This window comes from Macaca nemestrina, chromosome 11 (genome assembly GCF_043159975.1).
Source record: "Macaca nemestrina isolate mMacNem1 chromosome 11, mMacNem.hap1, whole genome shotgun sequence".
Lineage (NCBI taxonomy): Eukaryota > Metazoa > Chordata > Mammalia > Primates > Cercopithecidae > Macaca > Macaca nemestrina.
In genome coordinates this window covers 20,185,447-20,200,445 of record NC_092135.1, presented here as the reverse complement: position 1 = coordinate 20,200,445, position 14,999 = coordinate 20,185,447, and the positions used below count along the sequence as shown (strand labels likewise).

At 41.4% G+C, this 14,999-nt stretch overlaps 1 protein-coding gene across 6 annotated transcripts in view; it reads left to right on the top strand.

Annotated features, from left to right (window-relative positions):
- The window catches only part of LOC105492553 (mitogen-activated protein kinase kinase kinase 19), an 83,617-nt gene that overhangs the window by 37,806 nt on the left and 30,812 nt on the right, over positions 1 to 14,999 (top strand). For all 6 annotated transcript variants that reach the window (XM_071072644.1, XM_071072643.1, XM_011759769.2 and 3 more), the window contains 3 exons: positions 3,261 to 3,357; positions 8,731 to 8,809; positions 9,751 to 10,010. In XM_071072644.1, the coding sequence (XP_070928745.1) occupies positions 3,261 to 3,357; positions 8,731 to 8,809; positions 9,751 to 10,010 (436 nt within the window). The remainder of the gene's footprint in view (positions 1 to 3,260; positions 3,358 to 8,730; positions 8,810 to 9,750; positions 10,011 to 14,999) is intronic.

Sequence of the window (14,999 nt, the reverse complement as noted above, 5' to 3'; positions counted from 1 at the left end):
TATAAACACCTGTGAAAAGAAGGGAAAACAATAATTAATTCATTAAATGAAAAGCAATGACGATAAGGGAGAAGATGTGATGTAGCACATTCATACACTGCTGGTGGATTTTAAATAGGGATAAACTTTTAAGGCAATATATGTACAAAAAGCCAACTTTTTCATAGTCTTTGGATCAATAATTCCATATCTACGGATCTACTCTAAAGAAATAATGCAAAATTGGTGTGTTAGTTGCAAATATTTAATAACACTATGTGTAAAAATGAAGAATTTAAAACGACCTACTAGGCATCATGGGACTTACATTGTAAGACTAATGGGGCTTATTAAAGAAGTACTATTGGCCGAGCGCAGTGGCTCACACCTGTAATCCCAGCACTTTAGGAGGCTGAGGCAGGCAGATCACAAGGTCAGGAGTTTGAGACCAGCCTGGCCAGCATGACGAAACCTCGTCTCTACTAAAAATACAAAAATTAGCCGGGCGTGGTGGCAGGTGCCTGTAGTCCCAGCTACTCAAGAGGCTGAGGCAGGAGAATCACTTGAACCCGGGAGGTGGAGGTTACAGTGAGCTGAGGTCACACCACTGCACTCCAGCCTGGGCAACAGAGCAAGACTCCATCTCAAAAAAAAAAAAAAAAGTACTATTATGACCCTCTGATATTTGTTGAAGGAAAGAAATCTTAAATTCCATTAAAATGACATTTACTTAGTAAATTGCTTATGAGTGTATGCTTAAGTGAAAAAGTCAGATACAAAAATTATATGATGCAAGTATATTTTTAAATACTTAGGAGAAACACGAAGAAAATATGATTTCTATGTTAACAGTGTTTGCTCTTTGGTTGTCAGGTTATAGGTGATTTTTTAAAATCTTGCTTTAAAAAATACTTTTTTTGTATTTTCATATGTTCTAGGAAGAATAGATCCCCCTTTGCGATTTGATAGGAAGGAGGAGGAATTTGCCAGATGATGGTAGAATTTTTGAAATACAGAGAAGAATAAGCAGTGAAATTGACAACAGCCTAGGAGCCGAGTGAACCCATCTGCCACTGAAAACCAGGATAGTCTGAGATAGGGCACCTGACTTTTGCCAGGAGATAGAAAATGCTTTAGAAAGTATTAATAAGGGTGTAGTGGGGAGTAGGCAGGAAGGGGGATGGTTAATAGGTACAAAAAAAAAAAAAAGCTAGAAAGAATGAATAATCAACCCAATGAGAGAACAAAAAGAAAAAGAAAAGGAAAAGAAAGAATAAGACCTAGTATTTGATAGCACAACAGGGTGACTATAGTCAGTAATAATTTAATTGTACATTTAAAAATAACTAAAAGAGTATAATTGAATCATTTGTAACACAAAGGATAAATGCTTGATGTGTGATACCCCATTTACCCTGATGTCATTATTATGCATTGCATGCCTATATCAAAATATCTCCTGTACCCCATAAATATATATACCTATGTGCCCATAAAAATTAAACATTAAAAAACAATGTTTAAGTATAAACTACTGAATACAAGTAAGGTATGACAACTAAGTTGTTATGATTGAATACCTAAAATATTTTTAATGACTGTATAAATGGAGGGTTTTATCTCTGGATTTTTTTTTTTTTCTTTTTTTTTTTGAGACAGGGTCTCACTCGGTTGCCCAGGCTGGAGTGCAGTGGTGCAATCATGGCTCACTGCAGCCTCAACCTCCTATGGCTCAAATGATCCTCGCACCTCAGCCTCCCGAGTAGTTGGGACTACGGGCACGTGCCACCATGCCTGGCTAATTTTTGTATTTTTTGTAGAGATGGGGCTTCACCATGTTGTCCAGGCTGGTCTCAAGCAAGCCACCCATCTGGGCCTCCCAAAGTGCCAGGATTACAGGTGTGACCCACCACACCTGGCTGGGTTTTACTTTTACTTCCTTTATCTTTTCTTCTACTTTTCTTTTTTTTTCTCTCTCTCTCTTTTCTTTTCTTTTCTTTCTTTTGACAGGGTCTCACTCTGTCACCCAGGCTGGAGTGCAGTGGCATGACCCTAGCTCACCATGACCTCGACCTCCTGGGTTCAAGCCATCCTCCTGCCTCAGCCTGCCAAGTAGCTGGGACAACAGGTGTGTGCCATCACGTCCAGCTAATTTTTGTATTTTCAGTAGAGACAGGGTTTCGCCATGTTGCCCAGGCTGGTCTCGAACTCCTGAGCTCAAGCGATCCACCTGCCTCAGCCTCCCAAAGTGCTGGGATTACAGGAGTGAGCCACCGTGCCTGACCAACTTTTATTATTTGCTACAACAATTAAAATGAACAAGGAGAGAAAAGCAAGAAATTTCCTAGCTCTCTTGGGAATTAATAAATGAGCTCTCAGAGAATTTTTGTGACTCGCCACTTCTCTGACATTTCAGATGACAGGCTTGTGCACTTAGGGCAAAGACTTCTTGTCCAACAGTCCCCTTAAATAGGTAGGCCACCTAGATCATAGAAACCAGACAGCTAGTTGTAACATTTGGGTTGTGATGGGATGTTTTAACTACTACTTGGGTCTATCATGGTTCTAGAAATTTAAAGGCACAAAATCAGCAGCTATAACTTGTAATGAAGGAAACTATCAAAAACAATGAATTCTAAGAAAACATTTCTTCTTTAAAATGTTTGGAGTACTTTCTGTAAATCAAGTTGGTTTTCAACTATAATGATTATTTTCCGGAGAGTGAAAAGGAAGTTTAAGAGGTGTTGTGCACCATGATTTAGATCAGAACGCCATCATAGGGAAGACTTTAATCAGCTTTGCTGCCTCCTTTCAGTCTAGGGTTATATCTGTAGCTTCCACAAGGAGCAGGGATTTCCATTCTTGCTATTTGTAAATGATGCCCCAGGGAGGCATTATGGAAAAGATCACGTTCCTTTGGGGTTGTTCACTGTGACTGTGGCCAAAGGATTCTTTCCACTTACCCACCCGGATGGAATTTGGGGCAGCTTAGCAGCCTGGGCACTGAGACGATAAAGTATAAAACACTGAATTTCTATGTGTCAATGTGATTTGAGCTTTGCTCTTCGTTTTTGATTATGGAATTAATCACATCCATGACTGTCTGAGCCTAGTGCTCCAAGGGCAGATACTTTCTTATTATTTTATTCCTAAATACTTTATCCAATTTAAAAGAAATCCACGGTGTGAATCTTTAGCCTAGAAAAATCAACATTCATTCTGCCAACAAATTGGTACATTGAATAACTAATTACTGAGTTTTGAATTTTATGATATTGCAGGAGTTCGACCAAGATGGTGACTGCAGTCATTCCACACCGGTTAGTGAAGAAGAAGATCCCAGTGGTGGTAGACAGGACTGGCAACCCAGGACAGAAGGTATCGGGCTTCAGTCCTTAATGTGTTTACAAAGATAACATGATCATATGGGCTTCCCTTCAATTTCAGAAGCGCTCATTGTAGAAGTTTGAACAAAACACACTGGGGCCTATCGGAGGGTGGAGGGAGTGGAGGAGGGAGAGGATCAGGAAAATAACTAATGGGTACTAGGCTAAATACCTGGGTGATGAAATAATCTGTACAACAAACCCCATGATATACATTTACCTATGGAACAAACCTGCACTTGTACCCCTGAGCTTAACTCCTGCAATAAAAGTTTAAAAAATAATAATAAATAAGTTTGAAAACACAGAAGAAGCCCAAAGAAGAAGAAAACCACTCATGATACTACCTTTTGGTCCACATCTGAATCAGTGGGTCTAGGCAACTTGACTGTCCAGAATAGACAATGCTCTCTGGCTCTTTCATTCCACCTCACTCCAGCTCAGCCAAGCGGTTCCCTGTCCCTTCCTTTTTGTCTGATAACATCCCTTCCCCATTTTCTTCCTCTCAGAATCTTCCGGCAGCTTCAGTGATCGGTTCCCTTCCAGAGCCACACATGTCTCCATCAGTTGTTGTCCCTGAGGGGAAGGTGGGGGAATGAACAAGGCATGAAAGTCCCTAAGTCTCGGTTTTTTATTTACAAGGCCATAAGTCTGGAATCTTCCAGAACACCACCCATTTCAAACATGTTATCCTGTCAGACCGTAAGTGCCCTTGCACTTAACAGACCACAAAGTATTTGCAGATCCTCTCCTCAGAACATAGTTGCCACGGCTATCCCATTTGTCTGTCATCTATCCATAACCTTCTTAAAGTAAATGTTTATTTGAACTGCTGCAATTTCTCCCGGGCAATTTTCTGGCTTCCATTTCTAACACTCCAGGGAAGCCGCCCTCTTTGATGCTCGTTTTTTTCATCCCTTTGCACCTCCCAGAAGGCTGCAGCGCTCCCGAGTAGCGTCTCCCGGGAGGTGGTGCGATGGTGCCCTCTCCTGGGCAGCCGCCTGCCTTGCTCACGCCCACTGGAATCTTCCCTCCCTAGGCCGAGGGCCGAGAGTAATTTAGTAACCGTTAAAATTGTGAACACCATTAAGCCTGAAAGAGCTAACGAAAGAAAATAAATCCTGAAACCCTTCAGAACGGTCCTTGCAGTCCTCCTTCGACTTTCATAGACTTCAAAGCCAAGCTCTTAGAAGCCTAGTGGTGTCCCAAGCGCCTTCCAGGAGGTTAAATATTTCATTTATTCTGCTCAATTTGGAGATAACTCACCATTTGGGATGTTAGTCATTCTTTTAAACTTGATTTGCAATATTTTTAGTTTTCATATGGGAGCCATAATACTTATGAGGCATCTCCACTAAGTTATTTCAGTTTTAAGCTTTTAACAACTTGAGTTACAAATTTGGAAGAGCAATTCTCTTCCTGATAAAATTTCATGTCACAGTTGGTAGAGACTTCAGTTGAGCTAGCTACTCTTTCTAGTCACAAATTCTGAAATAAAAGTGTTTTGGATATTATTGTGCATTATATTCATTTTAAATATTGGTTTAAATCTCTTTAAATGGGCTGGGTGCTGTGGCTTGCGCCTGTAATCCCAGCACTTTGGGAGGCCAAGGTGGGCGGATCACCTGAGGTCAGGAGTTCAAGACCAGCCTGGACAACATGGTGAAACCCCATCTCTACTAAAACCACAAAATTAACCGGGCATGGTGGCACGCACCCGTAATCCCAGCTACTTGGGAGGCTGAGGCAGAAGAATCGTTTGAACCCGGGAGGCGGAGGTGGCAGTGAGCCGAGATCGTGCCGTTGCACTCCAGCCTGGGTGACAGAGTGAGACTCAGTCTCAAAACAAACAAACAAACACAAAACACTATTTTCTGAGAACACAACAGACACAAATCTTGTAGACTAGAAACTGAGCCTATAAATTTACTCTTTTCATGAATGAACAAGAGAATCTATTCCCTAAAACTAATGGGCTTAAAAATATTTTAATACAGTATAAATTCACCAGGATTTGTAGTTGCAGGTATACAAGAACCTACGCTTGGTTGGGTTAAAAAGGAAGGGAAATTTGAAAGATATTAGGAAGTTCATATACCATTGAGAAACTAGAGGAGAGGAACTTTCTTGGTTCACTCATGCTGCCAAAACAAAATACCATAGACTGGGGGGCTTCAACAGCAGACATTTATTTTCTCACAGTTCTTAAGAATGGGAAGTCCAAGATCAAGATTCTAGCAGGGATAGGTTTCTGGTGAGGGCTCTCTTCCTGGTTGCAGATGGCGGTCTGTCCCCATGTGGTCTTTCCTCTGTGCACACACAGGCAGAGCACAAGTGAGTGAGCTCTCTTCTTAGAAGGACACAAATCCAACTGGATCAGGGCCCCACCCTTGACACCTCATGTAACCTTCATTTCTTCCTTAGAGGCCCCGTCTCCAAATAAGCCACACTTAGGGGTTAGGACTTCAACGTATGAATTTGCGGTGGGGGGACACAAGCATTCAAAACATCCAGTCCATAACAAGAAGGCTCTAGATTGGATTGTCAGGAAGAATTCCCATAAATGCATTTCAAAACTGGCTGCTGCTGACCCCCAAATCATGCCACCTCTGCCATAACCAAAGAGCCGCTCCCACTCTCAATGTAAGAATCTCCTCCCTCTGCTGGTACCCCCATCAGCACACAGGATGCCTGCAGCTTATCTTTTTTCATGTAACTCACATACTTCAGTCTCTCAAGTAAGCTTTCTGAATCTAACAGCGCAGAAGGCTGGAAATACAGTTGTTATTTTTTTTTTAAGTCTGTGTTGAGCTTCACAATTTAGGAAATCATCAAAACGTGAAGATGGCATCAAAATATTTTGAATCTCCATGCTCACAATCCAGACAGATATGCACATTCATTTAAATAGAACAAGGACCCCATTGATATATGCACCTATTAAGTACCCACAAAAATGTAACAAATGAAATAAGGAGAACAAACAGGAAAGTGAGGCTTTTCTGGAGAAAATAATTTTTCTTTATTGAAATCAGCTAGGCTGGGCCAGATTCTATGTTTTTATTTTAATAATGGCTTTGACACTAATAACAACAAATTAATGATCATTTTCTGACTGGTTATGAATGTCATTTTCACCTCTTCTATAAAGAAAATATATTCGTGGCTATGTTGAAATGTTGCCTTTTAATTTCTCTCTAAGGTAATATTTTCTGATAGGGTTAATTGACCCTCATTATGTGAAAAATGCGCTTAGATAAGAGCAAGTGTTTTGTTTTTACCTGTGACAATGCATCCTCTTCCCTGGCCTACTGGGTAGCTCTAGAGGCCTTATCCATAGCAACCTCAGCAACTCACAGTATTCAAGAGGCAGAACAAAGAGAACATTTGTATGTTTCTAGAGGACTTCAGAATCAGTGCATTCTATAATCTTTTTTCCAATTTAGGACCAACAATTAGGACAGTGGCCCTTAGCTCTTAACAATATCTTGAAAGGCAGGTAGGTTTTCTTTTACATGTGCTTATCTTTGTTTCTTGGTTTGAAAAAGAAGTCAGCTGATGAACAGATTTTAAGCGCATTAAATTTGTTTGAAAGCATTCTGGATCTATTAATTCTTGACAACTGCAAAAGTACAGTTGTTCTTAAATATGGTTCATGTGAATACAGTCAGTTTTCTAATTTTCACAGCAAAGAACTAAATACATTTAGCTTTTGTGCCAGAACATTCTTTTCACTGACAGTTTAGTTATTAGGAATGTATGCTGTATGTTTTTCTCACTCTAACATGTCAGGTAGGTGTTTGCACTCAAGGATGACTACCAAAATGTTGTGAAAGACATCCGTCTTCCTTTCAAGTAGGAGAATGACCTTGAGCATGTCATGCAAACTCATTGCTATCAGTTTCTTTGTCTCTAAAATGAAAGGCTTGGATTAGGTGACCTCTAAGTTCCTTCCAGCTCAATAATTCCAAGCCTCTCATTTTGTGCTACATAGTGTGGTGATAGGCTCTTTGAAAACTGAAAAAACAATGGACTATTCCTAGGAAACTTCATTTTTAGACAAGCGTTTCATGCAATATTATAGTATTAGAAAACATGCAATCAAGTTGTCTTATTTGAGAAACGTTAAGAAAACCAAAGCTAGCTACATTTTTATGGTAGCACAACACATAATATTGGATGAAAATGATAGTAAACACTATTATCATTTGCCTGATGGTAAACAAAACTTTTCCTTTTGGAATTTTTTACTGTTTTTTTTTTTTTTTAATGTACTTGTTTCGTTAAATGGCACAGGTATAAAAATTGAACAACAAAAATGCTTTCACTATGGTAGCTCCTATGTATTACAAACAAATATATCCAAAGTCTTTTAAAATAATAAAAATCTACTAATTTAGATAATGGTGACAGCTATTAAGCAACTTTCCCAACGTCACCCAGGAAGTGGCAGAGAAGGGATGTCTGATTCACACTCTAAGCTTATCCTCCCCGTGATACTCCTTCCCCAGCCTTCAATTAGTGGAGCTCATACAGCCATTGCTCCTCCAGGCACATGCAGATTGAGTGAATAAATGGCTCTGACAGATAAATGGATAGAAATGAATACCGGGACAAGCATTGCGTCTTCCCGGAAGGACACTTCTCTCTGCTCCCACATCACCACTTGCTTCTATCACAGTGCTTATCTCACTGCATTCTGTATTTTCTTATCAGCTCTGCTAGGGCCTCAGCTGCATCTTGTTTATTTCTCTGTTTTCAGCACAAAGTGCTGGGCTTGGCATATGCTTAATAAAAGTTTGTTAAATGAAAAAAAGGAACGAATGAACACACCTTAAAGAACAGGCAATGTTAGAGTCATTCACACTAGTTTTTTACATAAATTTGCTTGACATCTTATATTGTGAGCAAGCACATATTCTGTAAGTTGGAACTTTCTCTCTTAAGGGTTATTCTGGGAATTATTTCATGGAACGACCAAAATTACAAATACAAGCAAACATCTTTGGTGTTACATAAATTATCGCATTGAATCCTCACAATAGTGCTGGGAGATAGGTGCCATTACACTTTATAGAAGGTGGTCCTGTTTTCTTCATCCTGGGGACAACATAGCTTGTTATAAAACTTTATTTCACATCTGTAAAATATTATTATATGGTGTTTTGCTCTTTAAGCAAGCATTTATTTAGGATCTACCATATTCTGAACAGGAAAGATACAAAGATGGCTAAACCTCAGCCCCTGGTTAATGTCCATTTTGTAATTATTAAGAAGAGATTAGCCAAACAAACAAAGTATGTCTCCCGCTTTCCACTAGAATTCATTACTTTCTTCCTTCTACTACTGTGATATGTTTCTATAGGTATTGAGATCACTGTGACTTTTCCAAGAGATGTCAGTCCTCCCCAAGAAATGAGCCAAGAAGACTTAAAAGAAAGGAAGTAAGGAATATTCTTTGAATTATCAGATTTGAAATGAAGTATGAAGCAATGATACTCATGTGGCAACCTACATTATTAGTAATTCAATTCATAATAATGCTTAAAAGTAGAGGTCACAATAAAGAGTATGTGGCAGAGGCCAGATCATAAACACTTTGGCTATGTGGGCCATATGGTCTCTGTTGCAATGATTCAAATCTGCAACTGTCATTTGAATGCAGCAACAGATAATTTGTAAACAAAGGAGTGTGGATGTGATCCAATTAAAGCTACAGAAAAAGGATGAAGGCTGGATTTGGCCCCTGGGCTGTAGTTTGCTGACCCTACTGCAGGGCAGAGCTACTTAGAATGTGGTTCTGAGGTCCTGTTACCAGTCCATGATAAGGTCAGGACAGGCTGTGAGGGTGACCATTAAAAAAGTTACAAAGCAATTTGGCAAATAACTTACGTTCATTGATTGGGTAGTAAAAAAAATTGAGGCTTATTTTTTGCATGTCTTTTATTTTTCTTCCCTTTTTATGGCAATTCACTTATATTTTACAAAAGTATCAGTTCACAATGATTGGAAAATTTAAATGCCAGTTCTTCATCAAAGATAGTTTGAGAAGTACTGGGCTAGTCAGTGCCTGTGGAGATAAAAAGGTGCATCCCCCATTCCTGCCCTTGGTCTCTGATTTCTCTGTGCAAGGAAATGGTGATTGGGAAAATGAGAGTGAGCTGAAACCTAATCCATCCAGGCGAAGGTACAGAGGGCTGAGGAGGCCGAGAGGAGTCGATGTGTGGAGACGTCTTACCCTCTCAGGATTCAGCCTTGCCTTTCAGCAGCACCATTTGGAAATAGTTCTTCAAACTTTCTAGTGATGTCAGGCTGGACTGAGAACTGGAGATTCAGAAGATGTGGCAACCGAGTTTTAAATAAAACATTTCCCTCCCCCCTTTAGTCAGATAACCTCATCGCATCAAGAATGGGCACAAGCACATGCAGTTTCTCATCCAAATGAAATTGAGATGGTGGAGCTCAGGACAAACACGCTGACCATGCGGCCCTTACTTTTGCAAAAAGAGGAAAGTTCCAGGGAGCTCTGCGATGTGAACTTGGGCTTTTTGCTGCCGAGATCTTGTTTAGAACCAAACATTTCCAAGTCTGTAACCAGAGAAGATGCTCCTCATTTTCTGAAGGAGCAGCAAAGAAAATCTGAAGGTAAGTTGAACATTGAATTCCACAGTCAGTCCTTTCGGTCAACAAATATTTATGTATTGTGCCAGGCACTGTTCTAAATGCTGGAGATATAGCAGTAAACATATCAGACAATAACCCCAGCCCTTGTGTAATTTACATTCCTGGGGGCCATGGGGGTGCCGGGCAGACAATAAACTAGTAAACAAGTAAAATGAAGGATGGCATAATGTTCCAGCAGAAAGAACACTATATGTGCAAATGTTTACATATTTGTTCAAGGAATAGAAGACAAATATTTTGAGAATATCTTATTGTTTAGATTATTTCATTGATTATTTCTTTAAACATTTCAGACGTTATTTTATAAACTATATTTGATAATTTCAGTTAACAATATGCTACTGATTTGCACTATGGTTGACTTTTTTTCTTTTTTCTTTTTTTTTTTTTTTTTTTTTTTGAGACGGAGTCTCGCTCTGTCGCCCAGGCTGGAGCTCTGTCGCCCAGGCTGGAGTGCAGTGGCCGGATCTCAGCTCACTGCAAGCTCCGCCTCCCGGGTTCACACCATTCTCCTGCCTCAGCCTCCCGAGTAGCTGGGACTACAGGCGCCCACCACCTCGCCCGGCTAGTTTTTTGTAGTTTAGTAGAGACGGGGTTTCACTGTGTTCACCAGGATGGTCTCGATCTCCTGACCTCGTGATCCACCCGTCTCGGCCTCCCAAAGTGCTGGGATTACAGGCTTGAGCCACCGCGCCCGGCCGGTTGACTTTTTTTCTTGAGTGTTTGAAAATCTTCATTGTGAGCTCATATTTGGTTGCTGTCTATCTGTGAGAATCTTGGGGGCCCATGCTGTGGATGCCTTTGGCCAGAAGTATTGAGTTTACTTCTACCAGGTCCCAGGGTCGTTATGGACTTGAGTCTACTTTAGCCTTATTCCTGGATCCCCAAGTTAATGTGCAAGTCTAAGAGTCAACTTCCACCTATATTGAGTCCAAGATTCATTTGTTAGATAGCAGCACTGATGCCAGCATTTCCCCCTGTGGCAACATTGTCTTTGGTATTTGCTTACCACTGTCCTCAACCAACCAGCCAAAACCACCAGGAACAACCTTATAATCCAACAAGTTACATTCATTGATTTGTCACAATGAGGGAGACTGCATGCCAGCGGAGCTGCGAGGCATCTTACCAAAAAAAGAAAAAAAAGAAAGAATAATTATTATGGGATTTTAAGAGAAGGATACATTTTAAGTGAAATTTAAATGAAGCAGTGCTTAAATTTATGTATTTATTTATGAGACGGAGTCTAGCTCTGTCGCCAGGCTGGAGCATAGTGGTGTGATCTCAGCTCACCGCAACATCTGCCTCCCAGGTTCAAGCGATTTTCCTGCCTCAGCCTCCCAAGTAGCTGGGACTACAGGTGCATGCCACCACGCCCAGCTAAGCTTTGTATTTTTAGTAGAGATGGGGTTTCACCATGTTGGCCAGGATGGTCTCGATCTTTTGACCTTGTGATACTCCTGCCTTGGCCTCCCACAGTGCTGGGATTACAGGCGTGAACCACCGTGCCTCACCTAAAAATGTTTTTTGATTTCATTATGCTAAAATGTGTGTAACATAAAATTGACCATTTTAATCATTTTCAAGTGTACAGTTCAGTGGCATTAAGTACATTCACACTGTTGTGTAACCATCACAACTATTCATCCCCAGAACATTTTCTTCTTGCAAAACTGAAACTCGGTGCCCATTAAACAATAGCTCTCTATTTCCCACTCTCCCAAAGCTTCTGGCAACCACTATTCTATTTTCTGTCTCAATATGAATTTGACCATTCTAGGTCTTTTATATAAATGGAATTATGCAATATTTGTCCTGCGTCTGGCTTGTTTCATTTGGCATGATGGTGAAGCAGTGTTTTGATGGGCTGTATGTAAAAGAGTTCATATGAAATCTGGACTGTGAAGTGGACCTAGACTCTTGCTCCTTGAAGTTTACAAAGTTAGTTCCCAAATCTCGATAGCGTTGTTTGTTTGTTTTGTTGTTTTTAGACAGGGTCTGGCTGTGTTGCCCAGGCTAGAATGCAGTGGCATGATCTTGGTTCACTGCAACCTCTGCATCCTGGGCTCAAGTCATCCTCCCACTTCAGCCTCTTGGGTAGCTGGGACTACAGGTGCATGCCACCACGCCTGGCTATTTTTTTTGGTACAGATGGGGTTTCACCATGTTGCCCAGGCTGTTACTGAACTCCTGGGCTAAAGTGATCCTCCCACCTTGGCCTCCCAAAGTGCTGGGATTACAGGCGTGAGCAACCGTGTTCAGCCTCAACAGCCTCTTTCAACCTCATATCCTGCCACTCTTCCTCAGCAGTATGATAAACTTTAGCACACTAAATGCCCTCTATTCCCTAAACACGCATGTGAATATTTGCACCTACTGTTCTTTCTGCTGAGGCATTATGCCATCCTTCAGGTTTTGTCTTAGAAACCACTTCCTCTGGAAAGTCTTCCTGAACATCCCAAAACTGGATGAGTTGCCATTTCTTTGTTCCCCTATAGGCTCCTGATCTTACTTACAACGTAGCACTAATCAAGCATAATTGTCACTATTTGTTTATGTGCTCATTTTCACCGGATTACAAAAGTAAGAATCATTCAACCTCCACGCACCTGGCATCATACCTGGCGCATAGCCATTACAAATGCACTTTTAATTAATAATAATAATAATAATCAGGTCCAGGGCAGCACTTTGGGAGGCCAAGGCGGGCAGATCACTTGAAACCTCAAAAAAAAAAAAAAAAAAAAAAAAAAAAGAAAAGAAAAGAAAAAGAAATAAGAAGTACTGGCTGTGCACAGGCACACGCCTGTAACCCCAGCACTTTGGGAGTTCGAGGGAGGAGCACTACTAGCTTGAGGCCAGGAGTTTGAGGGCAGCCTGGGCAACATAGGCAGACTCCACCTCTAAAAACAGTACATATGGCCGGGCGCAGTGGCTCAAGCCTGTAATCCCAGCACTTTGGGAGGCCGAGACGGGCGGATCACGAGGTCAAGAGAGCGAGACCATCCTGACTAACACGGTGAAACCCTGTCTCTACTAAAAAATACAAAAAAAAACCTAGCTGGGCGAGGTGGCAGGCGCCTGTAGTCCCAGCTACTCGGGAGGCTGAGGCAGGAGAATGGCGTGAACCCGGGAGGCGGAGCTTGCAGTGAGCGGAGATCCGGCCACAGCACTCCAGCCTGGGCGACAGAGCGAGACTCTGTCTGAAAAAAACAAAAACAAAACAAAACAAAAAAAAAGTACATATATAAAAATAAATTTTAAAAACTAAGTGGCTGTGGTGGTGCACAGCTACCTAATAGCTCAGCTACTCAGGAGGCTGAGGTGGGAGGATTGCTTGATTCCAGGAGCCCAAGGCGACAGTGGATGATGATTAGTCCATTGCACTCCAGCCTGGGTGACAGAGTGAGACCTCATCTCTTAAAAAAAAAAAGTACAGCTAGTACAAGACTGTTTCTTCTAGTGTATGCTTTCATATTGCTACATATCATGTTTAGAGTGGTATTTATTGATTGTCCAGTTTGGGCTTCATCTGTTAAGATTTATTACTTTTACATTACTTGCCTCACACACAAGCAATGCCCAGTTTTCCCAATCTTTGTGTTTGTTTGTTTATTTATTTATTTATTTCGAGACGGAGTCTCGCTCTGTCACCCAGGCTGGAGGGCAGTGGCGCGATCTCGGCTCACTGCAAGCTCCACCTCCCGGGTTCACGCCATTCTCCTGCCTCAGCCTCCTGAGTAGCTGGGATTACAGGCGCCCGCCACCATGCCCGGCTGATTTTTTGTATTTTTAGTAGAGACGGGGTTTCACCGTGTTAGCCAGGATGGTCTGGATCTCCTGACCTCGTGATCCACCTGCCTTGGCCTCCCAAAGTGCTGGGATTACAGGTGCGAGCCGCCACGCCTGGCCTGTGTTTATTTTTTTGAAATCAATATTCAATGTCTCTGTTATTATGACTAAGGTAAAATATTATTTGCAGCTGAGCTCCATAGTGTGTTGATTACATTTCCTCTCCTTTTAGACATTGTATTTATCTCGGTAATAACCACTTCATTTCTTCATTTACTTACTCTTTGTATATCTGTTACTAATTCATCCCATCCTGGGTATTGCACCTGTAAAACAAATCTCAGTACAGGTGATTAGATATCAGGCAATCTGTTGGTTCCTTTTGTTTTTGGAGACATTGCTCCTGGACCCTCCTGGCCTCCAGTTTTACTCCGCACCACCTGCTCTCTGGATCTACTGCCCAGCCGCCCATCTGAGATTCCCTTCGTGTCATCCTGGGAATTCCTTTGCCTCCTTGCTGTGTTGAATCCCTGTCTACTGGATATGTGGCTTAATCTTCCTTTCCTTTTTTTTTTTTTTTTTTTTTTTGAGACAAAGTCTGACTCTGTCACCCATGCTGGAGTGCAGTGGCGCGATCTCAGCTCACTGCAACCTCCGTCTTCTGGGCTGAAGCCATTCTCCCTCTTCAGCCTCCTGAGTAGCTGGGACTACAGGCATGCACCACCAGGCCTAGCTACTTTAAAAACATTTCTTTTTTAGCGATGGAGTCTCACTATATTGCCCAGGCTGGTCTTGAACTCCTGGGCTCAAGTGATCCACTCACCTTGGCCTCCCAAAGTGTTGGGATTACAGGCTTGAGCCACCTTGTCTGGCTTCCCTGCTTCACTTAATCCTCATTTACCAGGGCATATTTCCCAGCAGCTTCTTGAGAAAGGGTACACGGAGAATATGAATGACAGAGTTGTTTGTTTGTTGTCTCTAATTCTTCTGAGCTCCTTTCTTTCTTTCAGTTTGATATGTTCTCTGTATTTTCATATTGGAGCGTTTCCCTACATATCAGTTGAATCTTGTCTATTTGTATCTAAAGGGTTTCACTAAAAAGTTCTGTATGTTTGAGTGAGCTTGTTGAATGGGCCTCAAGGGAGTTGAATAGGTGGA